The 16,259-nt window shown below is 36.1% G+C and overlaps 1 protein-coding gene across 5 annotated transcripts in view; it reads right to left on the reverse strand.

The window, feature by feature from the left end:
• Positions 1 to 279: 279 nt before the first annotated feature.
• Positions 280 to 16,259, reverse strand: part of PPM1B (protein phosphatase, Mg2+/Mn2+ dependent 1B) — a 60,859-nt gene continuing 44,879 nt past the window's right edge. For 3 of the 5 annotated variants that reach the window (XM_072927508.1, XM_072927507.1, XM_030269005.4), the window contains exons 5-7: positions 12,993 to 13,104; positions 9,756 to 9,813; positions 2,897 to 3,840 (exon numbers count right to left, since the gene is read on the reverse strand). In XM_072927508.1, coding sequence (XP_072783609.1) covers positions 3,643 to 3,840; positions 9,756 to 9,813; positions 12,993 to 13,104 — 368 coding nt within the window. In that variant the 3' untranslated portion in view covers positions 2,897 to 3,642. Of the gene's footprint in view, positions 2,121 to 2,896; positions 3,841 to 9,755; positions 9,814 to 12,992; positions 13,105 to 16,259 lie in introns of those variants that run through there. The other 2 variants (XM_041715407.2, XM_072927509.1) reach the window with 1 other exon arrangement.

Below are 16,259 nucleotides of genomic sequence, written 5' to 3' on the forward strand. Positions count from 1 at the left end.
TCTTTAAATGAATGCTCTCCCATTCTGGACTAAGACTCCAGCTAAATTTGGGATGGGGATTTGCCCTAGGAGCATTAAATGCTGTTTTGCCCTTTCCTGACTCCCCAGAGAAGCCCACTTTGAGACTTGTGCTTTTCTGAGGTGAAGGGGCACATCTGCTACAGAACAACCAGAAACCCATCAACTAAGAGACCTGATGAGTCTTACTGGGTTATCTTTTCATATGGAACACGTGCATCCTCTTAGTAAGTCCTACCCAAGAAAATAGGAAGCATGTCACACTGTTTTAGCAATCCTTTATTGAAGATAACAAGTTGGTTATGTTCACTGTATTGTATGAAACATCACAATATCATACTGGGAAGGTACTATCAGTACAGGGTTGGACCAGAGCGGACAGTCTGAACAATAAACCATTTTGCATTCTTCATTCCCTGTCTTTTAACAACCCCAAAAAACCCAGTAAAGGGACAAATACCTGTTAACATCATCATTTAAAACACTTTAACTTACAAGGCTAAAATCTAATGAATAAATAAAATATACTGTGGCAATAATCCTCTCTAGACCAAAAAAAATAATAAATCAGATACACAGTGAATCAAAATGACTGGAAAAGCTGGCCTTCGGCATCAGTATGAAAGAGCATGTGATTTTTACAGACTCACCATGGGGATAAAGTTACAGAAAAATACCATGAATTTAATTTCACACAAAACCAGTTGATGACTGTCATTAGCTTAAAACTACACACAAGGGCAATTACATCCTCGCTGAAACACAGTTTAAACAAATAGGAAAATGTTTACAAGGCATCCACAGCATGTAAATCATGTACAGATGGATACATTCATTGTTTCCCCTCCCCAATAGCTTTTATTTTAGATAAATACTTTACTCTTCCCCATTTTCAGCATTTACTGGACTCATTACATGCACAACTCAAAGAAGTCAGAAAAAAAGTCAAGGTTATTGCAAAAATAGAATTAAACTAAGAATCTTCAAGTACCTTACATGACAGCCACTCTGTACCATGCCCATTGCTTATAAAATGAAAGGTCATTGAACCCATGAAAATATCTCTAATATTTTCTTAATTTAAAATAGATAATTTTAAGTGTATTTATAGTAATCTCAAAGTGATAATTTGAACTTTGAAAATAATGCAAACAATTAAAAATTATACCCATATTACACAAGACTTCTGTCTGTATCTTAAGCTGAAAAAAAAATCAAAAAACTATAGAAAACCACATATAGAACAAAAAAATAATCACAATTTACATTATAATAAAGGCAAATTTTCAGCATTTTTAAAAAAACCTGCAGCTGTGAGAGATGTCAAAGCAAGTCACTACTAACTATAAATTCACCAGTTTGTTTTTTTCAAAAAGATTTTCTCTAGCAAGAGTTGACGGGTGTGTTGTACACATGCGTAAAATTCTTACTGGTTTTAGATGCCTAGAATCTTCATATATTATTGCCAAATACACTTATCTTCAAGCAAGCAGTAGGCAACGTATCACAATTTGGAAACCGCAGGGAAACCTAACGGTCTGGTAATACAGGTAAAACTGGAAAATTAAAAAAAAATAAAAATAAAATCTGATAGCGTATTGCCCAATTGAAATTACTTCCAAGCCACAGAGCTGCAAAGCCTTCCAACTTGGTAAAGTGAAATAAGAAACATCTCAAACAATTACTTGTACTCTCTCTCATGCTTGTGTGTTGCATGTTGGATTTAGCCACAGTGTATCTTCAGAGTACACCTACCATCCTGTGCACCTCAGGTACACACACCGATCTGCTGAGAGAATATTCCTTCCTTCCTTCTTTTTTAGGGCCAAAGTTCATTACAGATGTAATCAGTATGCCTGAGGCTGGTAAAAATACTGTAGTACAGGCAATGCTAAGAGTGGCAATATCAGAAAACACAAAAATGAACAAATGATGGAAAATTCTAATATCTTTCTGCCCATTTCACAAAATGTTGGAAATCCACCAGACATTTTCCCTTGTATTGAAGAAATCAGATTTAAAAGTTTTTTTCCCCCTTTCAGAATCAAAAGCATTTTAGCAGATTTGTAAGGCTACCACGGATCTTCTAGATCTCCAGAACCCTACAGGAAAAGAAGAGGGAGAAACATTACTACTCACCAATAAAAATGAAAACATTTTGTTGCACTTTGGATTTCAGTGTCATAATTAAGAATACTAGCACAAGACAGAAAACATTTTCCTTGTTTTCCATACCTGCCCACTTCCACACACAAATATTTCCTGTTTGTCAACATCAATACAGAATTTACTTTTATAAGACATGAATCCAGTAAAGCTCTTACAGCAGAATGACCGAAAACCAAGATTTACCTAAAATTGTACTGAATCATTACTATCAATACATACAACATCTGTGGACTACAAACCAAAAAAAGGCTCTACAAAATAGTATGCAATTCAGCTTCTCAGGTACTCCTGGTCCAAAAGAAATTACCGTAGGGTCATTTTCATTAAGGCAGCGGAATTTGTACCTATTTTGAACAATTGTGTTTTTGTGCACATGTTATGTTATGAACTGACAACTGACACAAGACTTCCAGATTTCACTTATTAGCAGATGAGCTACCACTACTGCAAAGTCCCAGTTATTAGCATTGACCTACCCAAATGGATGTACGACTGTGTGTTGTACCCCAAGAGACAAGGAAAAGATTTGGCAGAAAGAAGACTTTAGAAGAATAGTTTATTCATTTATATGGCTGATGTTTAGCTTGAACCTGAGAAATGTTGTCTAAATACAGGACAAATGCTCCAAACGCAAAGTAACTCAAAGCTTTGTAAAAACTAGAGAACACCATGAGTTTACATCAGAAGCTATGAAAAGTTTCAAGTCATGTCAGAGTAATAACACCTCAAATAAAGTTTATTGCTTACTTTAAAGAGTCAATATGCATACAGATATTATTCCACAGCATATTCTTTATTTTCACTTGATCACAAATTATTGTAATTTGACACTAGGTACTAAATTTAAAGTACATTTTCATTTCTAGATATATGCTATGCTACAACCTGAGAAGTCGTCTAGAAAAAACAGTATTTATGATGAACACTGGATACAATCTAAACCGAAAAAAATAAATCAAACATTTCATAAGTGACAACCTAAAATGTAACAGCTTTTCTAATTTAGCTGTAATAGAAACTATATACAAACCAAACACAAACATGCAGTACATTATGGTGTGGGAAAAACCAAAACTGAGTAATTTGTATAATTCAACTAAATTGAACAAAAATACAACTAAGATGTAAATTACTTTACAATGAGCAAACATTACCATCAAAACTATTATTTAATAACGTTCTCAAAAGAATAAGTTTTAAAACGCCTTTTTGCGTATTCCTGTTAAATTCCTGTTGTTGGTGACACAGGATTTGAAAAAAAGATCGAAATCTCAAATGGGAAGTTAAATCTTGCTAGACAGCTTAGGATGCAATAACTGTAAAATCCCACAGCAGTTGAACTCCTAAGGAAGAGCGAGCTGTGTACAAACAATGTGTAGCATAACTAGAGCAAAGCCGAACAGTCTTCCCGGGCAGCAGCGGCGCAGCAGAGTCCTGGGCAGGGCCGCCGCGGTGTCAGGAGCGCTGCTGCTGCCCGCCGCCCGCGGCCGCGCCGTCCTGGGGCGGGCCCGGGCCCCGCAGCTGCGCCAGGCGGAACCCGCCCAGCAGCTCCTCCAGCAGGTGGCGGTAGTGGCCCCTGTGATTAATCCGCATCTGCCTCAGCGCCTCCGCCAACCTCCCCTGCGTTCCGCCTTCCTCGGCCGCGCCGGGCTCCTTCGGTTGAGATTCAACACCCCAAAAAGATCAGCAGTTAAACTAAAAGTTTTTCTAACCATATTAAAAAAAAAAAAAAAAAAAAAAAGCAAACCGAAAATCCAATCTTTTTTTTACAAACTGAGAAAACAGCTCTCTATTTGAATGGGAAACACCTTATTAGCAACATACAGCTCAGAACAATGTATTCCATGTTCATCCTTTTAAGAAATTCTAACTATGAAACCAGCATTTTTAATAATTTCAATTCATTTTGAGCCAGTCAAAGTACCTCCTCCCAATTAACTCCATATTTATTTCAAATGTCTTCGACAAATACAGATGATTCCCCCCCAACTTTGGTCATTTATCAGTGGAAAATTTTGAAAATTTAAGCTTCTTTAGCCACCAGGTCAATATATTTAATTGTGAATTTCTGCACAGCCAGTAGCAGCACAGTTCTGTGAAAAACTCAGACAACAGATAACAGTACTGACAGTAGTTTAGTTAAAGCATCACATCAAAACAAATATGCTCAGTGTCTCAGTGAACATTCTGATTTTTGCATGCATGATGCTGGCAGAAAAGCAAGCAGCTACCCATGAGCATGGCGAATGCTTTGAGCAGATTGTGTATTGCCTGGAAAAATTAGCAGGTAGAACAGTTATTTAATGTCAAACCTGAAAACCTACAGTACAAAATCTGATCGCTGAGTGCTGATTAAGGAATGGAAGTCTCCTCAGCAAATCACCTACTTGGTTACAAGCCTTCAGCTGAAAAATGTGTTCTGTTTTTTGGTGATAGACTTACAGTGCTTTGACACTGATACGAGGTATTTTCACTTTCAAGTGCTAAAGCAGTACTGTTGCTTTAAGGGAACACTACATTTTCAATTATTACTATCTAGCAACTTATCAATCTAGACAAATGAAACTATCTCTGGAAGCTGGCAGATTTTGCAAGACATTAGAAGCACAATCCAGACTGCCTTGTTTTCATGCTGACCTCATTTTATTGTTAAGTAGTCCAAACGCTTCCTAACTACAAGTACTGCTGTCATTCATTTACAAGCCTAGTAGCAGTATTGAGAAAATACCTTGGGATCAGTAAGATTTTGCATGCTCTACGTAATGTTGCTGCAATAAAAGCCCCAAGACTGATTAGCACATTCCAAGTTAAAATGGGGACAATTTTACCACAAAAAGGAGTATTACTGCATACAATGGCATCCTTCTAAGTTTAATTTGTTCAGGAAATAAGAGACATACTTAAACAGCGGTTTGCTGGTCTTAGTTGGAGATGTTTTGACTCCCACGTACTAGCATATTCAAATTCAAATATGAAAATAGTCAAGGGAATATTCAAGAATTCAATATGCTCTTGCCTTCAAGAGCACAGAGAGAAGTAAGATAAAGAAGATAGTTTTAATGTATGAAATGGAACTGCTTTGATACCTTATAAGCACAATGTCAGAGAAAACCCAGGGCACCAAGAAGAAGCTACAGATGTACCCTGTTTCTTGGTTTGACAAAGAAAAAAAACTGAGTTATGTATATACTAGCTCATATTAATCAGTGCAACATAGCTGAAGACTTCCAGTTTTTTTAAATTCAGGGAACATTTAAATTCCATATTTTGTCTACTCCATCAGTTTTGCTCTGAGGTTGACATTAGCACACATACACCCTGAAATTTCCACATTTCACAGTACCGAGATCTTTAAAAATTCTTTTGGCAGACTGAAGTGAATAATTTTGCTCCATGCAACACTGAAGAGTAAAAGCAATAAGCAATATAATGGCAGCCCTGAGGCTCCTAAGCAATTCAAATGCTGGTAGGAGTTGAATTAGCAATGCTGTTAGTGTTTGATATTCAAACTCACATCCTGCATGGCATTGCACCCTATTTTACAGTAGGCTATTTCGTGCTTCCCTTCTGTCCCTCAGTGCTAACAGACAAGAAACCCCACAGACAGTAGGACAGAAATTGCCTCTTATGTATTATACGCTACATAGACAGAGATTTCTCTCTAATGATGTGTGGCTAGAACAGGTCCCTGAAAACTATGGTTATTGTGCAAGGTGGCATTTGCCTTCCTTCCCATTTCAATTCAACTGAAGTGCTACTGACCATAAAATCAAGAATAAATTTGTGCTAGCTATATTCAACATGAGCATTCACAATTTTTACACAAGTTTTGTGCTATTAAATCATATATAGCAAAAGGACTGCTATGTATTAAAGACTGGATTTACAGTGTTGTGAGAATGATGTAAGAGTTGTGTCCATTTACATTTTTTCATTTGTAGCAGCCCCTAATGGCATATGATTTGGTTCAGCCAACTGCCAGAGTGTATTATTAGTAAAAACAAGAGAGAAACACGATGGATTTAAACTAAGATCCTCAAAGGTAGCTTTAAGCAAATGCCACTGAAACTATTAACACAGCCACTGTAATTTTAACATTGTTTCTTGTGTTTAAGGATATATACATACAGTGAAGCAGTCTAATTGGATAGTAGTCTCCTAGTCTTAGGAACACATCAAAAAAATTAAATGGTCAGAGCCACAGAGAAAAGAGTAATACTTTAGCACAGGAAGTAAAACAACTCTTCAGTAGTATAGTGACATCACACTACTAACAATTATTTACCTATGAAAACATTCTTTTCAATTCCCTTTAAAGATCTGAAAGCATCAGGCTCCAAGACCTAACAGATTTCTGTGCTTTCACTCATATTTGTAAAGGCACAAGCCACCACATTTATAGCATTAGTTTCTGCTCAAACAATGGTAAAGTTGTTCATTGTGGCCACAGTGCAGGGCTCTCTCCAGCCCTGGATTTATAAAATACTTGTAATCTGCTGAGATTCCTATCAGAAAAAAACTTAGGACTGCTATACCCTCAAGCCAGACTAGTGATCTCTAGATACTGCTGTAAGTAAGGATTCTTTTATTTCTCAGACTCTTGCTCTGCATGACATTTCCTTACTTAAGCTCTATGTTAAGGTTTCTCAGAAAATGCACATGTGAAGAATAAAAATCTGCTATTACTAGTTTGGATAACCAAAAAACCAAATCCAAGTGCAACACTACCTGAAATGTTTACAGTGCTGAATAAAACAAAGCTAACCTAGAAACAGATAAAACCAAGGTTTTAATTTATATACTAAGAACTAACTTGCAAGCTATTATGTTCCAGTTCACATGAACTCACGGTAACTTTTTTAAAATTGTTAGATGCTAAAAATGTAAAGTCTTTAGAAGGAAGCCATATTCTCAACTGCAAAAGTTAATCTGACTGTTTGGGTTGTTGTTTGTGTGGTTTGGAGGGGTTTTTTTTTAGTAATTTACATTAATATTTTAGAAACTAACAACATCATTATTTTGCCATGATAAAAACTGCTCTGGTCTCACATACAACCGTAAGATGGAAGATGACTGCCACAGGCAAAGTTTCCAGTCAGTAACACAAGTGTTCTTCACAACACCCCTCTCAGCAGACATGGGTGCACTGCTAACCACACACAGGGAAGGATGCTCAGGCACAAGCCAAGTGTGCCTTCGTGCTCAGCAGACTCAGCATCCATGTCCCTAGTACCTAAGTTTTCATATGAACATCTGCTCTTGCCTCATACTAGTTTAAACAGGAGCATCATTGGCCAGATTTCAATCTCACTTGGCAATGTCTTCATTGGGATATACTGTATGTTTCCTTCCTGCCTTTGCTTCCTGCTTTAATGTGAGATGTGTAGCAACATCATCACTGTGCACAGACATTCTGAAGAGTCTGATGCTGAATAACTGAACAGCTTCATTCCTTTACATCTCTGGATGCTACAGTACTCAGTTCAGAGGCTACAAGATCACCACACATACACCTGAAAATGAGCAACACCAGAAAGGAAGTAATGTTTTCATTTGTGCTACAGATGAGGCCCACTAGATTCATCCACTTCAAGGACATTAAGATAACTTGCTGGGAAGATGCAAACAGGAATCGTATCCTTCACCAAGGGGGAGTTCATCCTCTCAAACCACTCTGGGCTTTTCACTTAGAGTGAAAAGAACAAAGGTCCTGACTGGCAAATGACATGCTATCCCAAGTTCAAACTAGAATTTAAACCATTCCATTTAAAACACATATCTGAGATTTGCACTTCTATATCAACATAAGAAAATTTTAGGAAGCAGACTGCAGTCTATTGTTCACATTTTTTTTTAAGAAACCAAATTAAAAGCTAAACCAACTACTCAGGGATTTTAATGGCAAGAAAGGTCAAAGCTGTTAATGGCATATTCTCTTATGAGCAAAATGCATGTTTAGGTTAGCTACCTCATTTTATTAAATTAAAATGGATGATGCACAAACATTTCCTGAAAGGAGCCAATAGACAAACAGATGCTGTACTATGTATTAGGACTTTCAGCAAACTTGCACAGCTATTAAGAAGTAAATCTAGACTTAAAACAGGTGCATTATAAATGCAACTACGGCATGTAACATTTCTAAAATGTAACCATTAGACAAACATTCAGGATTTTTTTCTTAAAATACCATTTAATTTGTAAAACCTATGCTGTTTTAATTTTTATTTTATTTTTAAATAAGCCACATATACCAGTAACTTTTCCCCAAAAAGCAGGGAAGTTCTGGCTAAGTACAAAAAGTAGTAGCAGGCTGATTGAGGTGCAGAGTTTTGTGAAAGACTAAAGCTGAAAAGAGGAAAATTTTGTGTATCTTGGTTTGGGGTACTGTTGCACAATTTCTTGAAAGTGAAATGAAAAAAAGTATATCCTATCACTTTCAAACTAGACAAAGGAACAAATCCTAAAATTAACAAGTTAACATATTTCTTCTCAATTTGTATGCTAACAGAATAGTGGCCCCTTCCACCCACACAAGCTTTCTAACTTTAGATAATAAATCAAATATAGGCAGTTAAGAGAAGAGAACAATGGAAAAGACACAGTGACAACCGTGGTGAGACTGCATATTTACTAACTCAAGGTGTGCAATTGATATTTTCAAGGTATTTCAAGTGCAACACCATTCACTGTAATTACTACCTGACTGAGGGCCTTGTAGACACCTCAGAAGAAAAAAAAAATATTGCAAAGGATTTACTAGAATAGGAATGGTATTTCCACAAAACAATTCACAAACTGTACAGGAAACGACAATGTGTACAAGCACTGATGTTTTTTATCAGTTCTTCAGTTTTCCACAGTTTCTAAACAAATTTAACCACAATTGATAGAAACACCAGATATTACTTACACTAATATTAAGAGCTACCTAATAATCAGGTTTAGAGATACAATAAACCAGACTTCAACATACTATTTAAAATTCAACTTCATAGGAAATGAGAAGAAGAATGTAAGCCATTTTAGAAATCATAACTGAAGTAATCTAAAATTATTTTTCCTTAGACCAGTAGAGATAGGACATGAAAAGATAGTGTAAATGCTATGAAAATAGTCAATATTAGTTTTGTAATCTTTATATTTAGTGTACCGAGGCCTTCTTACAGAAGACAACAGGAAGTGTGTTTGCCCTCTCTTGTATTACACTTCTGGACAGTAGACATAACAGCTAGTTAAGTAAGGAGCTGCTGACTACTAATTTTTTACAATTATAAACCATAGTTAAGAAAAACCCTGCACTGTTGCCTCACAGGTTTTACTGAGAAAGTGGTAGTCATTTAGATGTTTAAAAAGTCTTTCAGAATTGGGTGTCAGTTTTCTGTCTTTTAGAGGAAGAACTTCTATATCAAATCCATACAAAGCAAGGTAAAAATTAAGAACTATATTACAATATGTATCTTGTATTTCTAATATTTTATTCCCAATGACAAACACGTTTGCTGAATGTATGACATCATTGATGTTCACATTAACTAAGAGGTGTAGCAATCAAAATTGGAACTTACCCCCTCATTGTCTCTGTGTGGATTCAGCCTAGTATACACATTTTCAATAATATTACGCCTAAAAAGAGAAATTTTTAAAAAAATTAAGCAAAACAAAGGATTTCAAAACATTGAGAAAAGTTTGATAAGAGTAGGCATTTTGAAGTGCTTAAGGTATTTTTCTTTTAATCTGCCTTTTAAAAAGATGAAACCCCCTCTGTCTTTACTCACTTTCAGTAAGAATTTGGAAATCTAGCAAATGGTTAAGGTTTGTGTAGACTGAGCAAAGTAAAACCATTTTCTTACCTTACTCTCTCCATGATTCACCTCTTTTTAGAGCTGCATACTCAGATTTTGTCAAGAGTAACATTTAAATCTACATTTTGCTTGTTATAAAAAATTCTTCAAGTTTGCCGGCTTTCTTGCCTTATTTCTGCATGTGGAACTTGATGACAGTTCAGTTTTCTTTATTACATATACGCAGGTTACAACCTGTCTGCAAAATTTTTAAGTGTGGTATGCAGAGTGTATAACCCCTAAGACGTGTTTTCTATTGTCTATTCACGCTGTAGAAATTAAAGCACAAAAGCCACTAGCTAGACTTTTTTGTAGCAGCGCCATTTAAGGCCACACTTTCACAGGCAGTCAAAATAAGCACAAAGAACTTCACAAAAAATAAAATCCATCATATAAACAGATTTCTGATGCAAAAAAGGTTATGTACTCACATCTTCAAATCAAAATTAAAACTGGCAAGCATTCAGACAGCTATAATAAATATGATCAAAGTTATTGACAGCTTCAACAAAGAAGAACTGTTACGTGGACTATGACTCTTAAGTCTGGAAGTGACCAAGATCTCTAAAAATTGTGTCTTACAGAATGAGGGCACCAACTGTTGACTCTACTAAAGAACACAAAGGCATCAGATGCCAAAACAGCAACAAATGTCTCAAATACACATGGCTCTCAATGCAACAGAACTTTCTGTCCCAGAATACTGAGGATGCTACAAGTTTGATGAGGTTCCTTCTGAACATATTTAAGAAATCTTGAAAGGTTGCATATTTGAGGCAGTATGGGATCCATTGGAATTGATGGAAGATCTTCCTAGAGAAAAGAAACTGAATCTTTTTGCCAATGCTAGAGAAAAGTTTTCTCTCCATTTTAGTTCCACAATTAGTGATAGAGGAACGGCACAATTCTGACTAAATATCTGTACTATATAAAGCAAAGGCACCTCCAATGTAATAGAAAATGCCTGGACAGTCCAAGCAAAACTGCTACAGAAGCAGGAGGAAGCCACTGCAGTGGGTTTGAAAAGACATGAAAATAAGCTACTTGGAAATTATCCACTCTTTTAATTTCACTTTTCATTCTTTTACCAGTGTATTTCTCTGTGCTATTCTTTGATGGAAAAACTCAGGAGCAAGATTTCGTGTGGAACTACTAAGGTCCAGGTGCCAGAGTAGCTCAGGGCTTTTGTTTACTTCAGCAACAAATCTCCATTCTTGAGGCAGCATTTGAAATCACAAGGGGGTTGGAGTCAAGCCAGAAAACAGTCTTTGGAGAGTAAGATTTTATAGGATAAAACAGCACCATCAGCTGACCCGTGCATCTCCTGTCTCAAAGAGTGGGCCAGCAGGGGCTTCTGCGTAAGTGAGAAGCCTGAAGGAAGGAATTATACAGTGCCAATATAAATGGAGCTACTTCAGTGGTTCCTAAGGTTCACAAACATACTCTAGTCATACTAATACTGAATTGCAATTCTCCAGCTCAAACTTACCAAAAATTTGGAGCAACTTTACTTGGTGCTAAAACTGTGGATTACAGCCACAGACAAGATCTTTTTGCAACCTGTTTGAGTAAGGTCTTGGAGTTCAAACACAAGGACAAAGCGTATCTTCTTTGTGACCTGATAACGTCCCAGGATAAGGACTTCAAGAACAAGAACATTCTCTTGACAGGACAAAAGTTTCAAGTTACATAGTACATTGACTTGGGCTGTGCAGCAGTATTTTTTTCCAGGACTTCCATTAATTTCCTGAAAGTAAAATTAACTTACATATGTCACTGCCTGTCTTTGTCCCAAGTTTGGAGGCCAAGAACAAGTTACCTAATACTGTACAACATTCTCTTGAAAAAAACTGCATGTATACCCCTGAAGTCAGGGGGTCTTAAAAGTCAAGATAAAGAGAAAGGCACCAAAATGCAAATTCTGAACCAAGTCCATGAAAAACGTAACCTGGTTCACAAGAAATTAAAACAGAATTTATATGTCAGGGGTCCAGATAGTGCAGCAGTACATGACATAGTTATTAATGAGCAAATCAACAAAACACAGTAGTTGGGAGGCACCAAGAAGAACAGGTACACCAAAATTTCTCTGAATGTCTGGAATGCACACAAGTGGAAAAAAAGGCCCAGAATGTACAGATACTTCCAAGGCCAGAGAGATATAATCATGGCAAACAGTGCTCATTAACAAGTATATGCAATGAAAATAGATATACACAGACACAGATGTTCAGAGGACAGGACTTCCTATTTTGTAAAATACAAATATTCCAGAAACAACATGCTCTATGCTAGGGAACAATAATCAGTTCTACTGTCTGGGGAATTCCAGATTAACAATTGTTTATGCAATCCTATGTTCTTTTCATTAAAATCTTGAAGTAATAGGTTGCTAGAACATCACCATTGGGCTCCCCAGAAAAATCAATGTAATTTCTGAAGGTTTATTCCTGTTACGTTTTAAGATGCATATTCTATTTCAATATTCTTGGTTATCCACAATTCAGTTTCAGACAAAACAAATAAAAACTATTTTCTCATGAGAATGTTTGCTGAGCAAATAAGTACTGTTCCAAACTTCTAATGGACATGAGGGGTTGGGAAAACATGACATCAGGAAAACTGATCTCCTGGCATTTTTGATGTTTATTTTGATAAGTTTGATAACTCTTAACAAATGAAAAGCAGTAAAAAGGCAAGAATACATATATTTTTATTTTCTGAAATAATAAAATAATAAATTAATATGTTATGTACGAGAATATGACTGTGCGTTTCCTCTTTGCCATTATGGAATGGGAACAATGACACAAATGTCTATATACTGCAAAAGTTAAACTAATTTCAAACATTAAAAACTTGATTTGAATATATCTATTACAATAAGAAAATTTTTAAAACATGTAAATGAAAGAGTGTCAGTGAATTTAACAGTTCAAGAAATTCTAGTACTGTACTCACTTGCCAGCTAAACCACCTCCTGGTGGTAAATTAGGGATATTCTCTGCAGTTAAAATACGAATAACATGAGCAAGATCAGGCATTCCTTCTTCACCTGCTTTTTCCATAATTTCTAGTTTAAAAACACAAGAAATCCTGAATTAATACCACTCATTGGCTAAGACAATGAAATATAAGATAGTATTTCTTTTTAACAGAGGCATTATGAAAAAGTTACATGTAAACAGGAAAACATTCTTTGCATTTTAGGCTAACAGTCTTCGCATGGTAGAACAGAGCTTAAATTCATAGTCTTTCCAGTATGCATCAAGCCTTGTTGTCTAAGAGAAATTCAGAAGCAGACTGTGAACTGAATGAAATACCCTGGAGACAGCAATCTGTTCTCTCTGAAAAAGACAGCAGCTGGGAGTCTGTTTCAGTTAGCTTCCCCTTGCAGTGCAACATGTTACATGCCATAAAGCCAATGCTTCCCCGGGATTCTGGCACGCTTCCTGTGAGTATCACCTTGTATCCTCAAAGGCCTGAATCTCCTGTGCACAAACACTTTGACCGCCAAGCAAACAAGAGCATACATAATGGAAAGATAGTATTAGCACTCAAGTGGCCAAAACAGAATATGGAACTGATGAGGAATAATTAACAATACTTATTTTAATAGTAATTAAATATTATATTCTGTTTTCAAAGCTGACATACAACTCAAGTCAAGTCCAATGCTTTTAGCTTCTAAGTTTTTCTAGCTTGGACAAGAACTGCCTGAACTGGAGTAAATCTTCACATATTCTCTTTTATCAGGGTTGCTATAAAGATGAATGTATGAGATCTGTGTATACGTTCATACAGCTGTAATGCTACCAGGTTCCAGTCATCAGCCTCTACTCATTCAACCATGGCATAAAAAGTTTGATGATATAAAATATTTTGAAGAGGGATTTTTTTTTTAAGGGAAAATTTTTGAGAGAATATTTTTTCTGGAAATCAACTAAATTAAGGAATGGAGTGCTATTTCCTGTAGACACTGCTCTAGATAAAACTCTCCTTAAGAAGAATTAAGAATGAATCCTCTCAAGTATCATCCTAAAAAAGCTTCAGTCATTCTGTATCTTGGCTCCTATCCAAAGATAAGAAACAAATAATTTAATTTTCTTACAATTGATTATATTCTGGATGACTGACTTAGAGCTGCTGTTTATGAGTATCTTAAGTTACCAGAAAAGCACATCTACCTCTAACACCTTCATCCCAAGTTTCCTAGTATTTAAACCTTTCTTGATGTCTATCACATATCTAAGAAGCAAGTGACCTTCAGGCTTCTCTTAGGACTACCAAGGTCAAAGTGCTTGGCAAGGTTCTCACCCACTTGGTATGAAGCACATCTGTAACCCCTCAAAGCAATCACTTGTAGAATAATTACACTGCCTTGTAACAAATAAGGCACTATTATGCTTCTAAGTCCCAATTTTAAGCCAGCAGCATACAATCTTTGCAACGAATAAGATACCTGCACTTCTACTAGAAGTGATTAGAATTAAAGACTGTTCCATGAAACTTGATGTGTATAGTCATCCATCCATCCATTAAGGATAAATCATGGCTAGCAAAGGAAGTCATGGCTAAGTATGCCTGAATCTTAGTATTTTGATCACTAATTCACTAATTAGCCACAACTTCTCTTATAAATTGCATCCTTTTATTCAGTTCTACTTAGTTAGAAGTAATTGTACTCCTATAATATAATTTTGCTGAAATACATTTGACAGGAAACATTTCTTATGAAAACATACTGTTTATACCAAGAGCACATCTGGTTCTATACACAGGAAAAGTAGACAAATAGCAAGAATTAGTAATAAGAAAATCTACAAATGCAAGAAATTTCTAAATATTTATTGCAAGCATAAGGGTTTTATATCTTCTTAAAAAGGAATTAATGCAATCACAGCTAAAGATTGCTGGATGTTTCCTGGTATTAGAAACATACACGTTTATATTGCATAGTAACTTCTCAGGGAGTGATGAACTGAACCATAAGCATATTTTCTCAATTTCTAGAAGGTGACCAGCTAAGAATTCTAGATGAACTAATCATTATCTTTTTATTTTCCTGTTATTAGAGCGAGTAATTTTATCCAGAACCTGTCTCTTCTCTTAAAAAAAAAGCTTCCTAAAGGAAAATCGAGAATAAAGCAAATGAGCATGCATGACCCATTATCATTACACATCAGTTAACAGATACACACTGTGGATGTGCTTGACAAAGGTCACCAGAGAAAGAAATCAAATTTTCTCAGAAATAGATCTATGGGCATTTACAAAGTTTTCAGCTTAATCTCTGTGATGTTAGGAATAACCCTACAGTTAGCTTTGCATTGCTAATATAATTCAGACGCTTAAAGAATAATTCCTGATATTATATATATGTATATTCATGAAAGTCCACTACAAAGTCTACTACTTCATCTCTGAAACACTTTTCACTAAAAGCCTAACACTTCATTCATGGATAGGCATTTTGAAAATTCAGGTAACTTCCATTTTATATAATGCAGGTCCCCAGCCAGACAGCATGACAAGTTCTCCATGTGCCAGCACCTCCCTTCATACTCAGCTATCCGATTATGACAAATGAGCTTTATACACAGTATATATTCCACACATGTAAAATGCGTCATCCAAGTTAGGGGATTAACTGAGTATTTACCAGTAAGACTGTTTAAACCTATACAGATCATGTGCCCCTACTTAAGATTTGTGGGGTTAGTGGTTTTTTGGGTTTTGAGGAGTTCTGTGGTTTGTCTATTGTTAACTACAATTCTGATACACTCTTTCAAGTAAACTGAAAAATATCAGAGAACTGAATTGACTTCTGTGCCCAGTTTTCACATTGTGGGACCAAACCTTGGATCTCTAAAAAACAGAGAGCAGAAAGTATTTGCAAGAGGCAGAAAGAAAAAAGTGACGTAGCATAGCCCCACTACTGCACAAAGCACCTGTAGAAGGTGCCCTGTCCATGACAGTAGCACTGGAACTAGATGATCTTTAAGGTCCCTTCCAACCCAAATCAGCCTGTAATTCTGTGATTGTGCTGTGGAGATAGAGCAATTAAATGACTCAAACCAAAAGCAGGGCTGTGCTCAGAGTCATAAATGACTCAGGCACAAGCTTAACCTCATTAAGTATTTCAGGATACTCTACAAGTGGCAGCTTTGGAATGCAGTTATTCACATTCCATCAACCTCAAAACCCAAACTAGCAACAGAGCACTGG

This window comes from Taeniopygia guttata, chromosome 3 (assembly GCF_048771995.1).
Source record: "Taeniopygia guttata chromosome 3, bTaeGut7.mat, whole genome shotgun sequence".
Lineage (NCBI taxonomy): Eukaryota > Metazoa > Chordata > Aves > Passeriformes > Estrildidae > Taeniopygia > Taeniopygia guttata.